Genomic DNA, 18,742 nt, shown 5'->3' with positions numbered 1-18,742 from the left:
CTTGGTAGGAATCTCCACAGCCTGTGGCCCACTGGCATAACCAATCACTGGCATTTATACGATGCTTCAAAGTACACAAAGCACTCTGACCCCTCGTTAGATCCTTCCAACAACATTGTGAAGCAAGTATTTTTATCCCCATTGTACAAAAGATGTTGAGCCTCAGAGAAGGGTCATGTGGCAAGTGCCAAAAGGCAGAATTCGAATCAAGGACTTCTCCCCATTCTGAGTCTCAACACTCCTCCTCCACTGCTCTAAGAGCTCGGAGGGCACCTCAATAATATGGAATTGTCCTAGATATGTATACCAGGTCAAGAGAGAAATCATTCCACCAGGCACTAGGGCTAGAGTAATTAAATGCTTGTTTATTCATAAAGAAACATTGTGATATGTGAACAGACCAGAAAATCTTCATTGAAATACAACTCCATATAAGCACAGTGCACAATGTTCAGCTAACCCAGCCTTGTGGACAGGGTCCACAAGTCAGTGGACCAAAGGATTCCAATTTGCTAAAGTGCTTTGTGTTTTGGGGATCATGTTCTCACTCTAAGCCTGCCGGACATGGCTGGGTTTCACCGCTCTGCACAAATGAAATGTAATACGATACTTTACAGTAATTACAATGGTATTTTATATGACCAAGGGATAGTTCAAGCATGAATTGTGCTCCTAGAACAATGTTCATTCAAATACATCTGTGGAAAGCTTTTTTCTTCCTGCTATGGAGCAACGTGGCTATGAGGAGGAAGGTACATGGAGACTCAGAATGAAATGGAGTTTCTGTGCTGGCCACCTCCCCCGTGTAAGGCACTAGAAAATAGCGACGAGAGCGCAAGCTTTTTGCGTGCTCATTCTTGTCTGTAGGGGAAACACTGGCCGGTTCTCATAACAGAGTCAGCCACGTCCTTAGGAGCAGGCAGGAGAAGGCTGAAGAATGAAACGTAGGGATGTTCACAGAGAATAAGCAAAGTGGTCCAAGAAGGTGTGTCTCATTTTGCCCAACTTGACAGACCACCCAAAGGGTAGCTCTGGTGCTCGATGGAGAAAAGACCAGCAAAGAACGACTAAAAGGCAAAGCCCTCATTCACGAAAGGAGCCTAGTGATTTTAGCACCTTAAACCAAGGGCCCAACTCGGTGATGGTTGGGGTTCTGAAGACACGGAGCAGGTTCATTACTTAACTGAGTTTTATAACAAGACGGGTAGATTTCAAAACTCATTTTACCGTATTTTTGTTGTGGGGTTAGATGATGGGTATGGGGCAACTTGTTTATTCTAAAGCCATCTGGCAGAAAACAGGCTAGATGATGCTTTCCTGCCAGGGAGTCTCCGTATCACGACACTGATATCAAGAGGGAGCCCTTTCTATTAGCCATCAACAGAACTTGTACCTTGCGTCTCTTAAAAGCCCCCTTGTGGACTATAGTGTGTAAAGAGGCAGCCCAAGAGAGATCAAAATGATATTCATGCCTTACTACTGAGAAAACTTACCTGCTTCTACTTAGCTGGAGAGCTGTACTCTCCATGCTGTAGGAGGGACAGAGATGGTACCAAGAGATTATTGATGGATTCACCTTTAACAGTTGTGCCATTTAGGGGAACTGCCAAAGTCCTTAAGTTTGATGGTCAAGGAAGAGGACAGCTGCCCGCCCACGCCTGGCATAACCAATTATACCTTTATCCCCCTATTACCTGGGGTTAATGTGATCACACAAAGGTCAAGGGTATTTCTCTTTCTGAAACAAGAAGAGACAGTAAGTAAAGCAACAGCGTCTTCTAGGAAAAAACATAAGAATGACCTTAGAGTACTGTGGGGAACTGTGTTGGGGGTTACAAAATTTAAACTACTTGGTTCTATTCTTCTGGAAAAAAAAAAGTGCCTGTTGTGCCAATTTCAGAATTATGTCATTAAATCAGAGAACAACATGGTAGTCGTTGTTTCAGCCTGATGTGGCTGCGACACAAAAGCTCATACACCAATTCAAGGAAACCTGGCTAGCACTGGGATTGTCTAATAACTACGCAGCTCTCGAGGTTCAAGGTTGTCTTGTTTCTTAGTAACATACCTGAGAAATTGTGCACTCACCAAAAATTTGATGCTAACACGTAAACAAAACCATTTCCTCCCTGCCCCCACCCAGAATCAATACAAGTGGTGTTCCTTAATAGACAGGCCAAATTTCTTCTTAGGATTTAGTCATAACTGGGGGTAAGGGAGTGACAAAAGTTCCTGGAATCTTAGTGTGCAGGGGAAAAAGGCGTGAGGGTGAGGGAGGAACTCTCAAAATAACAAGTGTGACTATGATAAAACATTTAAGGAAAAAAATGAGGGGCTTTGTGGCACTAGAAGCCTGTGAGTACAGAGCATTAGATTATAATCCCATCTGTTTAGATAAGCAAAGCCTTTTGGAGAATGCTTGGCCCATGTCTTCTGCACAGAAAAAAAGTTAATTGCACAAATGTGAACTTTCATTCAATCTGATACAGTAATTATGATGTTTTCTTTAACAATTAAAGACTTAAGAGTGTCCAAATACCTGAAAGCCGGGATATTTTCAGAGCAATGAATCTTGAAAGTTCATCTTATGACACAGAGAATGAGTGTGAAATACTAGAGACTACATATAATTATTGATTGTGGGGCACAAACACCCTGCTCATGTGGATCTTCTTTCAGGTTCCAATGGATTTTATACCCACACTTCGGTTCATGGAAGTAGAAACCCTTATTAGCCTAGAGACCTTAGTCCAGGTCAAAAGGACATTGTTCTCTCTTCCTCTATCAGAAAAGTTAAGACAAATACAATCTCTGCATTTTAGTGATAACATAAGTATAGGTCACACACGTTATTTGTTGTCATCTGATCTCTCTGAATACATCAAGATATAAATGATGTACCAGTCTGTGCACTAATGCAAAAGTAAAGAACATTCCTCCAGAGAGTGACTAAGAATTGAGCTACTCTGGGAAGAAGAAAGGGGTTCTATTGCAGGGACTTCATTTTGTCATCACAGTGCACTTGTTGCCAACAATCTGGGATACTGATAGCAGTCAAACTATCCAGAAAAGATTAAGCAACTTGTTTTCCTTAAACCCTTCCCAGCTTCCATCAAGAGACTGATTTACCACAGCAAGCAATATTCAATTCTATGATTGTGATGAGTCAGTAAAATTCACTCTGAATCACAAAGTACTTTGTCTTTTCAAACCTTTCTGCACTAGTAAGTCATCCTGTTCCTTGACCTCAGTGTCTCTTAGCCTCTTAGCACAGCGAGAGGAATCTGCCAAGCAAACCGAATACCCTCTGGCTGAAGTTCAGATTCCCAAAGCAAATGACTTATGCAACAAGAAGGCAGACCCAGATGCACAGGCCTGAATGGAAAGGAGGCTCGCAGAAGACATGCAACCGTGTGTGTTCACGTGAGCCCCAAATGTTCTCTGTACCTGAGAGAACATTGGTGCATTTGCAAAAAGGAAGATAACCAAGAAGGACGTGACCACACCCAAACTGAAGGGGAACCTCAGAAGACTCTGGTTGGACTGACTTTGTTGCTGCTGGAGCACAGCCTGTTAACCCAAGAGCTGAGCTGAACTCTCTCTGCACAGACAGCACCAAGCTCCCTCAGACGCCCTGAGCCAGGGGCAGTCTGATGGGACAGTGGGGTGAGATGATGCTTTGGCCATCTTGAGCCCTTGGGATCCAGATCTCTCTTTTTTTTTTTTTGGTGAGGCAATGGGGGTTAAGTGACTTGCCCAGGGTTACACAGCTAGTAAGTGTTAAGTGTCTGAGGCCAGATATGAACTCAGGTCCTCCTGACTCCAGGGCCGGTGCTCTATCCACTTTGCCACCTAGCTGCCCCCTAGATCTCCTTTTAACAGGATCATGTCCACGAGGCCTTTTTGTTCCAAGGGAGCTAACCTGTTCTGCCATGGACGGGTCCACTAGCCACTCCTGGCCCTGAATCTGTTCCACAAGAAGCCTGCACCCAAATGAACAAGCATCTCAGATTTCACTCCCTAAGAAGCCTTTCCTACAGCTGGACAAAGGGAAAATCCCAAATTACTGAAAAAATAACGTCTTGGTCTTCAGAAGCCCCAACTAAAGGTGGTCTGGACCTCCCTCCAAATGAAAAGAAGTGGACTGATTTTAAAGACAAGCACAGCAGACTAGGAGGCCAAAGTATGGGGGTGGGGGAGTCCCCCGCTGGCCCATTCTGGTTTCTCCCCTCCTTGGGTTTTCTTATCTGTGAGAAGGGGATGCTCCTTCCTGCCCAGGGATATGAGGAGGAACAGTAACTAAAAAAACAAGCAAGCCAAGTATCCTTTTTGCCAGATAAGTTTCTAACTGAATGCTTTTGGGATGACTGCACAGCTGCCTCTTTTCTATTTTTCTTTCCAAGCAGTGAAGCGATGTCATAATGCAACTGCTAAACTTTATCGACCCCTGCTGGGAAGGGGGTGGGCGAGGCCTCTCTTAGGGGAAAGAGACACGCATACATACAATCCTGGAAAGTCCAAACTTCTATGTACAAAGAAAGAACTTAAATTAGTGCAAAATCTCCAGATAGGAGCAGCATGCTACCCATATCCAATGGTACCATCCTCAAGACCAAGTAAAACATGCTCTGCCTGGCCTTTGGAATATCACTCCAGAAAAGCCCTTCTGCCCATGTTTGCTCTTCCACCTTCCTCCCAACTCCCAGACTCTGGTCTCGAAAGTCTTTCCTAACAGTTCTATCTGTTGTTTTGTTCTTTGGTTGTGAGACACTCCTCTCCTCCTGCTCCGTTTTCCCAGCCTTGACTCAGCTACGGGAGTAGAAATAAGACAACTGAATGAGTAATGGAGTGATTCCCTAGAGGGAGAAGAGGATGGGAAGGCAGGCTCAAGTTACTGGAGAGGATACTTCCCTCTTCAATGGAGCAAAGTGGATCAAACGTATGGCTATTACTTGGCATGGCTGGCAAGGTGTAACTACTGGACTCACACACAGATAATTCCAGCTGATTTTCCCTCAAAGGATCAGAAGCTTTTATTACTACAGACAGGCCAAGTAAGGTTGAACTAGTGAAAAAGAAAGTGCAGCACAACTGGAGAAAAGAAAATCAAGAAGGGGGGACTAAACTTTTGAGAAAGAAAAACAGCATCTTTGACATTCATTGACGGGGATACCGTCCCTGGGCACATCTCTTCAATTGCTCCTTAAAAGAGAGAACCCGAACACCAAGTTGGAGGCCGCCTCTTTCTGACACTACTCGAATAAAACCCTTGCCAAGTCTCACACCAATGAGGTAGCTGATCGTTCTATTGCTCAGTGTGTCATTGCACCAAACCCCTCTGCACAATGTACATGAGGAAAATGTAAATCGGAGTATCCCCAGTGAACTGCCTAAGAGGATCATCTCCTCGAGCCATTGTCTGGATGCAGCCCTAGTGGGTATGAGATCTGGCCACTCCATTGAAGTGGTATGTAGAATGCCCGAGCAGAAAGAGAAGGGTTCATGCTAAAGTAGAAGCCAGCAAATATCAGGTGTTCTTGGTTGTAGGTGGCAAGGACAGAGCAAAGTACTTGGAATCAGACTGCTGCTCTTCAAAGGGCAGCTACAATGGTGCAACTATTGCTGCTGAATGGATCTTTGTTCCTATTCAGACTATCAAGTGTACCATATGCCATCTGCCAACCTAAGGTTAGGGGGCTCGGGGGACTGAAAGAAAGTGGAGGGGGTACTGGATAGGGTACTTAAAGAAGAAAAGATGAAAAAGATTTCAAAGCTAAAAACTGTTAATGTAGGCTAAGTTTCAAACAGTCTCAAGATTTTGAAAATAACCTTCATAATTAAGAAATGGAGAAAGAATAGGAAACAATGTAGGAAGGAAGAAGCAGCTGGCAAAATGATCCTAGTAGGTAATCCTAGTGTGAAGAGGAAGGCAGTAGGCTTCCCTACTAGGATTACTTTCCCTGCAAGTCACTCATTTCTATCTCATCCTTTCTTCGTTTGTAAGTAAAAAGGGAGCTGAACGGGTAAAGTTTGGCCTTGGCCTGGAAGCGTTGCCCCGCAATGTCGATTTCATATTCCCCACGGTTAATGAAATCAGGGGTCACCACTAGCTTCTCCCCAGTCTCCTGATTAAAATTGTGCACAAAACCAAGGCAGATGTGGCGCTCCAGAGTGAAGCTGTAGGCACTGCTGGTGGTCACGCCAACATACTGCCCATTCCGATAAATGGGCTCTCCCCACCAGGGCCAGAGGTCCAGGTCTGTGTCATGGTCTTCAAGAATGAACATAGTGAAGCGTTTGTACACTCCATTCTGCCTTTGCTGCAACAGGGCATCACGACCAATAAAATCCATTCCCTGGAAAAAAAAATACAGGACTTTAGTGTAGGTCACCATTACTTGGTCTTGAGAAACAACACTAAGGGAAGAGTCCTTGATCTCAATGTATTACAGTGTCACCCTCTAACCTTTATTCTTACAATAGAGATAAAGCACAACACTTTAGGTGAGCCACATTCAGTGTTAAGGGTATCCCAAAGGGTACCTCTTTAACAGCAGAGATAAAATACTTCTTAAAATATTTAAGTAAGACTTCAGGCATAAGACAAACTAGCATTAATTAAAAACAACAAACTAGATCTTAACACATCTGCTGGGACAAGAGGCAGCTAAGTGTGGAATGAATGACAATGCAGATGCCACACTCATCCCTGCATTCAGAAAAGCAGTCAATCTGAGAGGTCTCATAACTAGGGCATTAAGAACAAGGATTTTCTAGACACCGTATTTTCAAATAACAGTTTTGTACCCTGTGGATAAAATATTTCAGGCCAAGGACACCCTATCCCTAATGATCTACCCATCACTACAAATCGGTCATTTCTGAGCGTGATCCTCTACGATCGCCCTCCTTTGGAATCTGCTCAGCATCACCACCCACATACCTTATCCAATTTCACTCGAAATTCTCGTCCACACTCCAAGGGTGTTGTGAATGGGTTTAAGTCCTGACCCCAAAAGGCAAAAAATTTCTCAATGCGAAGACTTCGAAGAGCGTAATAGCCAGCATTTCGGATTCCGTATTTTTGCCCAACACTCATCAGCTCGTTGTACACGTGCAGGGCGTACTATAAGGAGAAATGGAATTTACTGCTGCATTTTAGGGAATTAATACTGATGGGTAAATGAGACCAGGCTAAAGGACTTGCAAAGCCTCCTTCTGGCTCAAATGCATAGCTGATAGTCCCCAAGATTCCTTCCATGCCAAACCAATAGGTAAAGTCCAAACCAGGTGGCACTGATTATTCCCTTTCTTAAAAACATGAATTTAGCAGGATACCCTATCCTGTTAATAGGCTCCCAACTCCCTCAAATGACAATTAAAAAAATGTCCCGTTATTCCATCATCTGACATGCTGGAAGGACACAAATAGAAGTTTATGATTTGCATTTGGAACCATTAAAAAAGCTTTATACAACACACAGTGTATCTCTAACAGAAAACCAAGACACTAGGATACTATTCTCCTGAACTAGACAATGAGATCCTTGAAGGATAGGACAAGATTTTTTACTTCTTTTAACCCCCCCAAAATACCAAAGAGTGTTTTGCAAAGGTCTTTAATAAACACTTGTTAAACAAATATACTTATAGCTTAAAGGTGGAATTTGTATTGCTATTACTTACAAAAGGGTCCACTCCACAACTTTCATCCTATTCTGGTTTACTATAACTCTCACCATTTCTCAAGTCACTAAGATAGTCTTCATCTCACACACACACACACACACACACACACACACACACACATTTTGCTTCTTTTGATAAAATGAGTATTGTGCAATGTTCTGGATAACTCTAGGTCTGTGTAACAGCTTCTAATCTTGAGTAGACACCAACAAAGATGAACTCTGGGAGCATAGAGTAATCAAAAGAAAAACTAAGAAGCCAATCTCTGATTTCTCCATCCCCAAATTTAAAAAGATCCTCTCAGTGAACAAAGAAGTTTTTGTTTTAATAGGTGAGGCATTTAAATTATTCTTGGCTTCGCCCTGGGGCCCCACTGTCCTGGTCCCTACCCTCGGCGTGCTCCATTCAAACCTTCTTTTCAGACCTCTTCCTCCCCCTCTTTGCCCCTAGCAGGCACCCTTTTCATCACTCCCTTTCCTCAATTCAGGAAGCAAGATCAAATGCCTTGGTTTCTGGATGAGAAGTATCCCTCCACTCCCAAGAGACTCCACTCACCATTCCAGTAACTATCCAGACCAAGTCCTCCCAAGCCCCTCTGGCTGTTATCCCAGACATTACAATTTAGTTCCTTAAGAGCAGGGATTGTTTGTGTCTTTTGTATTTGTATCCCTAGCTCAATAGTTCTGGTATAGAGTAAATGCTTAATAAATGTTTTGTGGGTTTTTTTTCATGCATTCATTCATTAAAAAATTGGCTTCAGGGGGCAGCTAGGTGGTGCAGTGGATAAAGCACCGGCCCTGGATTCAGGAGGACCTGAGTTCAAATCCAGCCTCAGACACTTGACACTTATTAGCTGTGTGACCCTGGGCAAGTCACTTAACCTTCACTGCCCCGCAAAAAAACCAAAAAACAAAAAAAATTGGTTTCAGGAAATCTTACTCGGCAGCTAATTTAAATATACATAGGTGTTTCTGAACTACAAGCAAATTTAGGAGACTAGATGTCATCTAAGAAAATTAATATGACTCCACAGGAGGCTACACAGTCTCATATGCAGGAGAAGTTGAACACAGAGGTAGCATCACTTACCCTAATCTTTGTTACCATTAAAAATATGAGACACAGTTTCTGGGTAATTTAATCATTTTATTAACCGGGCCTACAGTTTATTAATAAAAGGATCGTCAATGGTTGTCTCTCTCAGACCAAAGACCCCTAATGGCACTGGGATCACAGCTTATATGCCTTTCAAAGAGAAAGTGTTCCTGAGGGATGCCTATCACCTCTGACTGGTCAACTTAATTTGGAGGCGAGCTATATTAAAATGAAGGGCTATACCAGGCCACCCTCAGGCTTGGGCTAACAGGTCGAACAGCCCCTCACTGGAGCAGAGGCCTTCCTATCTAGACAAAAAGATCTGTCTCTTTAGCAAGACATAATGGATTTCTCCATCCCAGATTCCTTGTAAGCTTGGGTTGGGCCTGACCAGGATAGATTCAATGTAATCCTACTTTCAAGAAGAACTGGACCTTGCAGTAGGGAAAGAAAGAAGGGAAGAGGTGGCAGCTAGGTGGCACAGTGGATAGAGCACCGGCCCTGGACTCAGGAGGACCTGAGTTCAAAGCCCACCTCAGACACTTGACACTTACTAGCTGTGTGACCCTGGGTAAGTCACTTAACCCTCACTGCCCCACAAAACAAAAACAAAAAAGAAAGAAAGAACGGAAGAGCACTGCCCCCCCCCCCCAAGATAATGATTTCTCACACCTTGTTTAGGCTGCTGGCACACAATGAACTCATATCAAGTACAAAAAACAAGAATACAAGTAGCTAATTTCATTTTTTTTAAACTTTGTCTTAAATTTTGCCTAGAGTAATTAAAAGTCACCAACCATCTGGGCGGCCTGTTGGAATGATCTGCATCAATATCAATAACCGTATTTTGTTAATACTAGAAAACTCATGTAACTCTCTTACCTCTATAGGAATATATAGCATAAACCCAGGCTCTCCTGTGTGAGTCATGCTCATCACTCTGATTCCGTTTGCATAACCCACACTCATCTCCTATAGGAACCAAGGCAGAGGAAGAAGTTAGGAACAGAGTAATATGGTAACCATTAGGCCCCCTACCAGGCAAAGGGCATTCACTAACTCCAACCCTAAGAAATATAGACTGCAATGAAAAGGACACTAGACCATTCTGGTGTTCCCCCTTTAGTCTACTGGAACCAAAAAAGAACAAGTTTCTTAAAATTTTTTCTCACATCAAGAACATCACCAGATCAACCTAATTTAATAAATATTTGTCAAATGCCTACACTGTTACACTATCCTGAAAATGCTGAATCATGCACTGAATGAATCCTCTTTCTGCTAGGTACTGTCTTTGGTTTAAAGACAAATGACAGTCCTTGCCCTCAGGACTCTTAGATTCTATTTGGTGGGGGTAGGGGTGGGGATACATACACACATATAAATAAATACATTATATACATATATACACACATACACATACATGTATATATATACATATATGGGTATGGGGAGTGTATGTATGTGTGTGCATGTATAAAAACTGGGAAGATGAGGGAAGGTTTCAAGTACAGACAGAAGCTGAGCTAAACCTTGTGAAGAGAGATGTATTGCAGACATGAGGAAGGGAGAGGGCATATTGAGTATAGGAAATAACCAGCAGACCAGTTTGGCTAGAAGAGAGTACTTGAAAGGGGGTATTTATAAAGTAAGTCTGCTGAGTTAGGTGGGGCCTAGATTAGGATCAGCTGAAGAGTTTGTATTTTATTCTCAAAGCCACATAGAGCCACTGAAGATTTCTAAGCTGGGGAGTGATGGAGTTAGATGTGCCTGAGGAAGATGACTTTGGTAGCTCTGCTGAATGTGGATTAGAGAGAAGAGAAACTGAAAGAAAGGAGTCCTATAAGGCTATTGTATTAGACCAAGTGAAAGGGGATGAGGCTTGAACTAAGGCAGAAGCCCTGTGAGTGCAGAAAAAAGGACAGATTTGACAGACGTTATAGACAGAGGACTGATAAGACTTGGCAACAAACTGGATACTGCCAGTGATGGAAGGAAAGAGTCAAAGGTGACATTTAGGTCATAAACCCAGGTGACTGGAAGAATGGTGTTGCCCTCAAAAGAAAGAAGGCTGTTATTTTTTCTCAGTTAATTGTTTTCTTTCTAATTGTGACTATATTTTGTTCATTTCAAACCTTTTTCAGTTTTTTGTAATAAAAATTTTCCATTTTTCTTTTTAAAAAAATAAATAAAAGGATGAAACAAGAAAAAAAACAAAGGAAGTTATTAGTTGTTAGGGAAAGGATAGTTTTTCAGGGAAATGGTGAATTATTTTGGATATGTTAGACCTGAGGTGGCTTTGGGGCCCTTTCAGGGAGAGATGTCCATCAAAGTAATGTAGAGAAAGATTAGGCCTAGCTATACAGGACTTGGGAGAGTGGCTCATGTACTCTACTAGCAAATCAGTTTCTAAAAGGCTGGCAAGCATTTAGCACTAAGGACTCAGGTGAACCATTAAAGATTAAGAAGTAACGCTTTGTTTGGAATTCAGTGGATAAAATAAATGCTGCTTTGGGGAAATCATTGCTTACAAAAAAAAAAAAAAGAAGAAGTAGTCATGCTTTGACAGTACTGCAGTGTGCAGGCCTTACTCTCACCCAAATGGAAAACCTTATTAGTCATCCTTGAATAGAAGACTCAACTGAGTTCAAACAGGGATGGTGATCCATTGAAACTAAGATTAGCTCTGTTCATTCTTGACCAAATTAAAAGGAAGAGTTAAGAAGGGAGTTACTAGCTTTGGGCACATATTTCATCAATAACATTACTCTTTTTCTATTTAAGGAAATCAAAAGCCCCAAACTAAACTATGTGCATTTCTTTTACCCTGCTTTGGAAATTTGTCTTTTGTTACAGAATAACTGTAAAATGCAAGTGGATACCATGGGGGCTAGAGAAAATTCTAATGAACTCTGCCAGTTTTGACCTTTTTCCAAGCAGAAATGACCTCTGATGTGTACTTTTTCTTCTATACCTTATTTTTTTTTTTGCAGGGCAATGGGGGTTAAGTGACCTGCCCAGGGTCACACAGCTAGTAAGTGTCAAGTGTCTGAGGCCAGATTTGAACTCAGGTACTCCTGAATCCAGGGCCGGTGCTTATCCACTGCACCACCTAGCCGCCCCTCTTCTATACCTTTTTAATACCATCAATCCATCATCTAGTGTCTGGTTCAAGATCTCCAGGGAAGGCGAATCCACTTCTTCCCAAAACACTGTCCCCTTTGTGGACTGCTCTAATTGTTAGCAAGTCTTCCCTTGAACTGATATAAAATGTACCTAGTAACTTCTACCCAATGCTCCTCATGCTGCCCTCTAGGACCAAAGAAGAAAAGTCTGATGGAATCCCTTCCATGCTCGATACGCTTGGTAGCTCCTTCAATGAATCCTCCAATGGTACAGTCTCTGTCTTCCTCTGAAGGGTACGTTCGTTTGTCAGTGTCCTTTCTGAACAGTGGCACCAATAACAGCATACAGGTGTGTTCTGAGCAGGAGAGAGTGTGGTGGGACTAGCCTTTCCCTCACTCTGAATGCTCTGCTTCTCAAGGGAGGCAACAACATCATTTGCATTTCTGGCTGCCTTGATGCATTCCTAATAGCACCATCTTGTTTATAACTTGTTGCCTTTCTGGGAGAGCAGTAGTCACTGGGAGAGAATCCTACCAAGCGCTACCTCTTTCTTGAGTTAGAGAGGGCAAGCAGTAAACAAAAACTAGACTCACTTCACTTCATAAAAACTACAGAAGCCAAAGATGACTCCTCTCTAGTCCAAGTTCTTTCAGAGACAGGATGGCTTTGCCAATAGATCCTATGTCTCCGCTGCACAAAGGAAGTACTTTGTACCTCCCAGATTAGCTCTCTCCCATAGCAGGAGTGACCTGGCTTCTAGCTTTTTAATGGTGTTTACAGAAGCTAAGGAACCCTAACTGGTTCCCAGAACTCTGCCTGCCAACTATTTCATGAGATGGCAGTGAAGTTACTGCTCCTATTCAGAACGTGGAAAAGCCCAGAAGCCTGAAAGCAAACAGCTTCCTTAAGAAAAGGAACACAAACATTTTCTCTCTCTATAGGAAACCTAGCTGACCTTCCTCTAATAAAGCAGTTATGAAGGAGTCTATTTACTACTAATAGTAAACCATTTTCAAATGCATTTGCCTGAAAGTTGAGCCAACGGCTTTCAACTCTGATTTGAAGGTCATATAATCCCTGTCAAAAACAGACTTTCAAATAATTCCACAACTACTTGTTTCACAGTTCTATCAATTCAGTAGCTTCTTAGTGTACTTTCAGTATGTCTACTACATATTGAAAGCAGAATATACACTTACTCAAAGGACACAAAGTGACTGATCAAAAGGTGCCACTACCTCAGGCAGGGATGAAACATCAGCTCAGACTCACCCACTCATTCTGGCTGCAAAGGGAAGAGCGCTACAGCTATTTGCTGAGTCTTCACAGAAGAACGGGAGGGTTCATCTGTCAATCAACACTTTGACAGGTGACTTGGGAAACCATGACCACGATCACAGCCCCACATAACTGAGACAGAAGAGGCTTGATGAAGCACTCAAGCGTCAGACCAAGGCAGAGCACGCAGTAGAGACTTCGCTAACTGAATTTAACCGAGCTCCACGACAAAGATAAAAATCAAAGTGACCCTCTGAAGAGAAGGGCAAGTTTTTGAAGAAGTGACCTGGTAATGAACCAACAGCACAACAATTGTGTTATGAATCATCTGCAAATAGACAAAGCTGCAGTGGTTTAACTTGAAAAGACTGTTAAGAGGCTACCACTAAGGAAATTTTGACTAAAATTCAGAATGGTTAAGAGGGGTGGGGAAGACAGGGAAAAAAAAGCCAAACCCACCAGGTTTTGAAAAAAAAACAAAACATTAAGAAACTTTTTTTAAAGCAGTGGCATTTTTGTTGTTGTTTAGTCATTTTTCAGTCGTATCCGACTCTTCATGACTCCATTTGGGATTTTCTTGACAGTGATGCTAGAGTGTTTGCCATTTCCTTCTCCAGATCATTTTAGAGATGAGGAAACTGAGGCAAACAGGGTTAAGTGACTTGCCCAGGGTCACATGGCTACTAAGTGTCCGAGACCCAATCTGAACTCAGGTCTTCCTGACTCCAGACCTGGTACTCTATCCACTGTGGCATCTGGCTGCCCGTCTATGTACCTGAGGTCTAACCCTAAACATTCAGAGAACGATCAGAAGCACATTCAAATATCAGTAAACTCCTATGGTCTCTGTCAAGGGGCCAATCTCCTTGAAGCAACAGGAAAACAAATGAGTAGGTCAAAATCTATTTACCCAATGGAACCAGTTTCTTTTCTGACCACAGAGTTCAGTCCTCCATTACTATTAAGATGCCCAGTTGGATTGGAACTTTGCCTCAAGCCCCAGCTCACACCACCTCTGTGATCACTGAATATCCAAGCGTACAGGGCCAGAGTCCACCCAATGCTCTCTAAGTCTTGCTGTTCCTTAAATGGGTAGGCATTAGCAAAGATCCACTCTGCAGAAGTCACTGGATAACGGATAGAGGGCTCTTCTAAGCTCTCACCCATGGCCTTTTGAGGGGAAAGACCCCACAAAAGGAAGAAGCATTATATTTGCATTAAAAATATGTACGTAAGAAATTGGAAAGCTTGTATAAACAAAAGTTGAGAACTATCTTTACATGTAACAGGAAAAAATAAAATACTTTATTTTTTTTTTAAATGTGTACTTAATTCTAGAAACACTGCAGCAAGCTTTTTTTTAATCTACAAAATAGTTTCAATTAGTTTAAGCTGAGAAAGATGGAAATGAAAAACTAAAAACATCGATGGTATTTCTAAGAGACACCCAAAATACATGAACTTTTAAAAAATAACTTCTAACTCAAGAAGATACTCTCTACTATCACATTTATACTGGCTGTGAAAAAAAGGAAGCATTGCAAGGAAAAATATATATTAGAAAATATCATTTTCTAAGGCCTATAATCTTGGAGTTTGAAAATAAATTAAATCCACTGCTGTGAAAATTAGTTAATACGATAGTGACATTCAAAGATTTAAGTCCATTTTTTAAATGAATTCCAATGATGAACGAACAAAGATAATACGATAGTGAGAGGGAGAAAAAGTTACTCATTATATTCCTTGTTTGTTCAAAGTCAAAAACATCTCTGTGTCTATAACCTTGAATGAGAAATATGTACCCAAAGCTCAAAACAATTCCAAACATAAATCTAGAAACAAAAGTCCACAGTTACCCACCTTGCAAAAGAGGGATGGAAAATGGTCTGGAGTCATAGGGGCATAAGATAACTCAGAGAGAACATCCATAGCACGGGGGCCAATCAGATTGAGAGCTAAAGAGAAAAGAAGAAATATTTGGCCTCTCTGAGTGAATGACAAAGGTTTACTCTATATTCATTTTACACTTGCACAGGAAGGCCCAAGGAAGTCCAAGATGCCTAGGTATTCCATAGTCTGAATCGAGACGTTTTAGTTGGAACACACGTAGTAGTGAGACTGGTTTACTCACATTTTATAACTATTATGTAAATCTTAATTAGGATTAAAGAGTTATAGAGAGATATTTATTGCCATGCCTTGGTCAAACTTTCCCTACAGAAATAGAAAAGTATGACCAAGCCTTCTACAATAGCAATTACCAATGGAGTTTTGTCAATATTGTTAATAAGAAGTTTACCAGAGCTAATGTAGGTGAGATAGCATGGTGGTAAATGCTGCTAGAATGAGAGACTGTTCACTTATCTGATGGCATGGAAGGGAACCAAGAAACACAGGCATCCAACACTTAATAATAAGCATGTAGTAAGTGCCTACTGTGTGCCAGGCACAGGGCATATGAAATACAAAGAAAAGAACAACCTCTATGCTTAAGAGGCTCACATTCTATATGATGTCATGTGGGTACCTGGTAATATTAGTACTTCCCAGAACAACCATTTTGCTCCAGGTGCACACAGTTAACTGGGCATCATGTTGGACTATTCTTGTTATAAAATTTAGAAACATAAATATTGAGATAAAAAAAATCTGTTTCTACTTCTGACTACTATGCAGAAACAAAACCCTTTCACTTGCATTTCTCAGGGTCCTTGATACTGTGCCCAGACTGACATTGTTGTGATCAATGCAGGAACCGCCCCAAGCTCCCTTGAACAGTGTTGCTATCACATGGAAGAGGAAGCACCTTCCTTTTTTTGTTTTTTGGTTTTGGTGAGGCAATGGGGGTTAAGTGACTTGCCCAGGGTCACACAGCTAGCAAGTGGTAAGTGTCTGAAGCCGGATTTGAACTCAGGTCCTCCTGACTCCAGGGCCAGTGCTCTATCCACTGCACCACCCAGCTGCCCCGGAAGCACCTTCCTTATAACAGAATAATTATCCTGAGAACTTCAGTAATGGAAATATACACAAGAAAGAAAAAGTTAAAGGTGTCCAGTCTGAGATGATTATGCTTCTTTAGGCCTACTGTGTGTGAGCATCCCCTTTTCTTAGCCAGTCTTCTTGTAAGAGAACACCCCCCCCAAACCCTTTCATAAGCTTCCAAACAACCCTTCAATTAATATTCATAAATGAATAGCTGAATGTGTCTGGTGGGTACCAGACAGGTGGGCAGGGTGGAAACTGAACCTAAAAATATCTAGGCATACTCTTTTCAGAAGTTCAGAAGTTCAGAATCACCTCAAGCTTTCGTTTATAGACCACAACAAAAGAGCATGAAGGGCTAGTTCCCTATGGCCAAAAAATCCATTAGGCTGATTTCAATCTTCTGCAGTGACTTAGAGGCAACTGGTGGGCCAGAACACTAGACTCGGAGTCAGGAAGGCCTGAGTTCCAATCCAGCCTCAGCCACTTACAACTGTGTGACCTGGGCAAGTCCCTTGACTTGCCTGCCCCAGTTTCCTCATCTGTAAAATGGGGATATTCATAGCCCCCCAGGGCTGTTGAAGGATCAACTAAGATAATATCTATAAAGTGCTTTGCAAATCCTAACAGGCTATATAAATGCTAGTTGTTATTAGGTTGTTAAAGCCAGAACCTATCTTAAATGGAAGCTCAAGATAGTGAATACAACAGTCCTGCTGAATTAGCAAGTGCCTAAGGGGGCAGCTAGGTGGTGCAGTGGATACAGCACCGGCCCTGGAGTCAGGAATACCTGAGTTCAAATCCAGCCTCAGACACTTAACACTCGCTAGCTGTGTGACCCTGGGCAACTCACTTAACCCCAATTGCCTCACTAAAAAAAAAATTAATTAATTGGGGAAAAAAAAAAAAAAGCAAGTGCCTAAGCCAAACTGACCTCAGTTTATCTTGCCTAAATTTAAACCTGGACCTTCTGACATTGACACCACTCCCCTCTGCCCCCAGCCCACCTTACCAGTGTACTTCCAGGTCACATCCTCTAAAAACAGGCTGCTATTCTCAGGCATATGTTTCTTGAGCCAGGCCCAACAGTGGACCTGCTGGTCAGTGGGAGAAATCATAAAGAAACTGGAAAGCAAAATACAAAAAAAAATTAAAACCAAGTGGCAAAAAACCAAAACAAAACAGGTGGCAAAGAATGTTCAATGAAGTTATCAGGGAATTCTGCTCCCTCTCTATTCTCCAGGCCAGTGGAGAAAATGTTGGTGGTCCATGTACAAAAGTCTTCTCCAAGCATCCAGAGTGTAGCAAGAGCCAGAAGTAGCTGGGGCTTGTGTGGGACAATTATGGATTTGAGTCAGATTAAACTCTGAGGATGGAGAATGAAAGATACCTAGCCACCCCCCCCCAATAGCTAGCTTCTCACTTTGCCTAAAAGCTAATTACTTGTCAAATTCTCACTGTCTTCTTTAAGTTTTATTGTTGAGATAATGGACTTGGAACAGTTCTGTAAACTTTGGGGATGGGGTCTGGGAGATATCCAGTCCCCCAGTAAGTTTTTATCACTTGTCACAGTTCTAACAATTAGCACTATTTACTTTACTTCTGCTTAGTTCCCACATGCCAGCTACACCTTAGTTTATGGCTTGTAATAAACCAGTCAGCTTACTCCTCTCTCACATGTCAAAACCCCAGTCCCTGTCATGGATTAACTGCAGTCAGATAAGGGAGTGATTTCTGCCTCCCTCTTTCTTTGACATTCCTCAGACTTGTACCCCTTCCCCTTCTCCCCTTTGTTCTTGGACATGTCTCCATACATGGATCACGAGCTGGGTATGCACCTTGGGTGGGACAGGATTGGATGTTAGATTGTGATCTCATCCACCCTAGGTGTACATGGGGACAGTCCTTTTCAAGATTACTATAAAAACCTAGAGGATTGGGCCTATCTTTGCAAGACTTCAATGTGTAATTGGGTTTTGCCCATCTTCATGAGGATGTAATAAATCTGTCTCTGCTTGACTTGGTGGTCTCCTCGAGTTATTTGGGTAAACTGAGGCAGTTTGTCCCAAACAAGCTGAATGCCACCTGAGGAGAACCACAGAAAAGGCTGGCACAAAGTGCATGGGGTCTGGCTGACAGACTGCGGGAATCTCCACAGAATAGGGAGACTTCCCAAATTAAGAGCACCCAATGATCTATTTCTGTGATTTCTTCTTAGTCTCAGTGTCCAAAGAGCAAACTGTTCACAAACTGATAAAGAGCACATTCCTAGCCATGCCCTGTACCACCATGGGGGGGGGGGTACATGGGAGGCAGGGGAACCCCGACTCTGCTCACCTGCTCTTGCTAAGCCGAGCTATGCTGCAGTCATTTTCATAGCCGCCACCCTCGTTGAGCATGCCCGTATGCACAATGTGGCCCACAGGCACATCCAGGTCATTGGAGAAGAGGTATTGCAGAAGCTCAAAGTCTTGTGCCCCAGGGGACTGTGGGGTTTGAGGAGGGAAAAGGAGTTAGCACAACAGCTTCAGGCCAATGAGTTCTGAAGAGGAAGCAGATATGCAGAGAA

General features: G+C 42.4%; 1 protein-coding gene across 6 annotated transcripts in view; it reads right to left on the bottom strand.

Annotated features, from left to right (window-relative positions):
* Nucleotides 1–345: 345 nt before the first annotated feature.
* The window catches only part of PDPR (pyruvate dehydrogenase phosphatase regulatory subunit), a 41,535-nt gene continuing 23,138 nt past the window's right edge, over nt 346–18,742 (bottom strand). For all 6 annotated transcript variants that reach the window (XM_043983211.1, XM_043983209.1, XM_043983210.1 and 3 more), the window contains 6 exons: nt 18,511–18,659; nt 17,186–17,298; nt 15,052–15,146; nt 9,667–9,756; nt 6,944–7,126; nt 346–6,356 (listed from right to left, as the gene is read on the bottom strand). In XM_043983211.1, the coding sequence (XP_043839146.1) occupies nt 5,952–6,356; nt 6,944–7,126; nt 9,667–9,756; nt 15,052–15,146; nt 17,186–17,298; nt 18,511–18,659 (1,035 nt within the window). In that variant the 3' untranslated portion in view covers nt 346–5,951. The remainder of the gene's footprint in view (nt 6,357–6,943; nt 7,127–9,666; nt 9,757–15,051; nt 15,147–17,185; nt 17,299–18,510; nt 18,660–18,742) is intronic.

Source organism: Dromiciops gliroides, chromosome 2 (assembly GCF_019393635.1).
Source record: "Dromiciops gliroides isolate mDroGli1 chromosome 2, mDroGli1.pri, whole genome shotgun sequence".
NCBI classification, from domain to species: Eukaryota; Metazoa; Chordata; class Mammalia; order Microbiotheria; family Microbiotheriidae; genus Dromiciops; species Dromiciops gliroides.
This window is presented reverse-complemented; position numbering and strand designations above follow the sequence as displayed.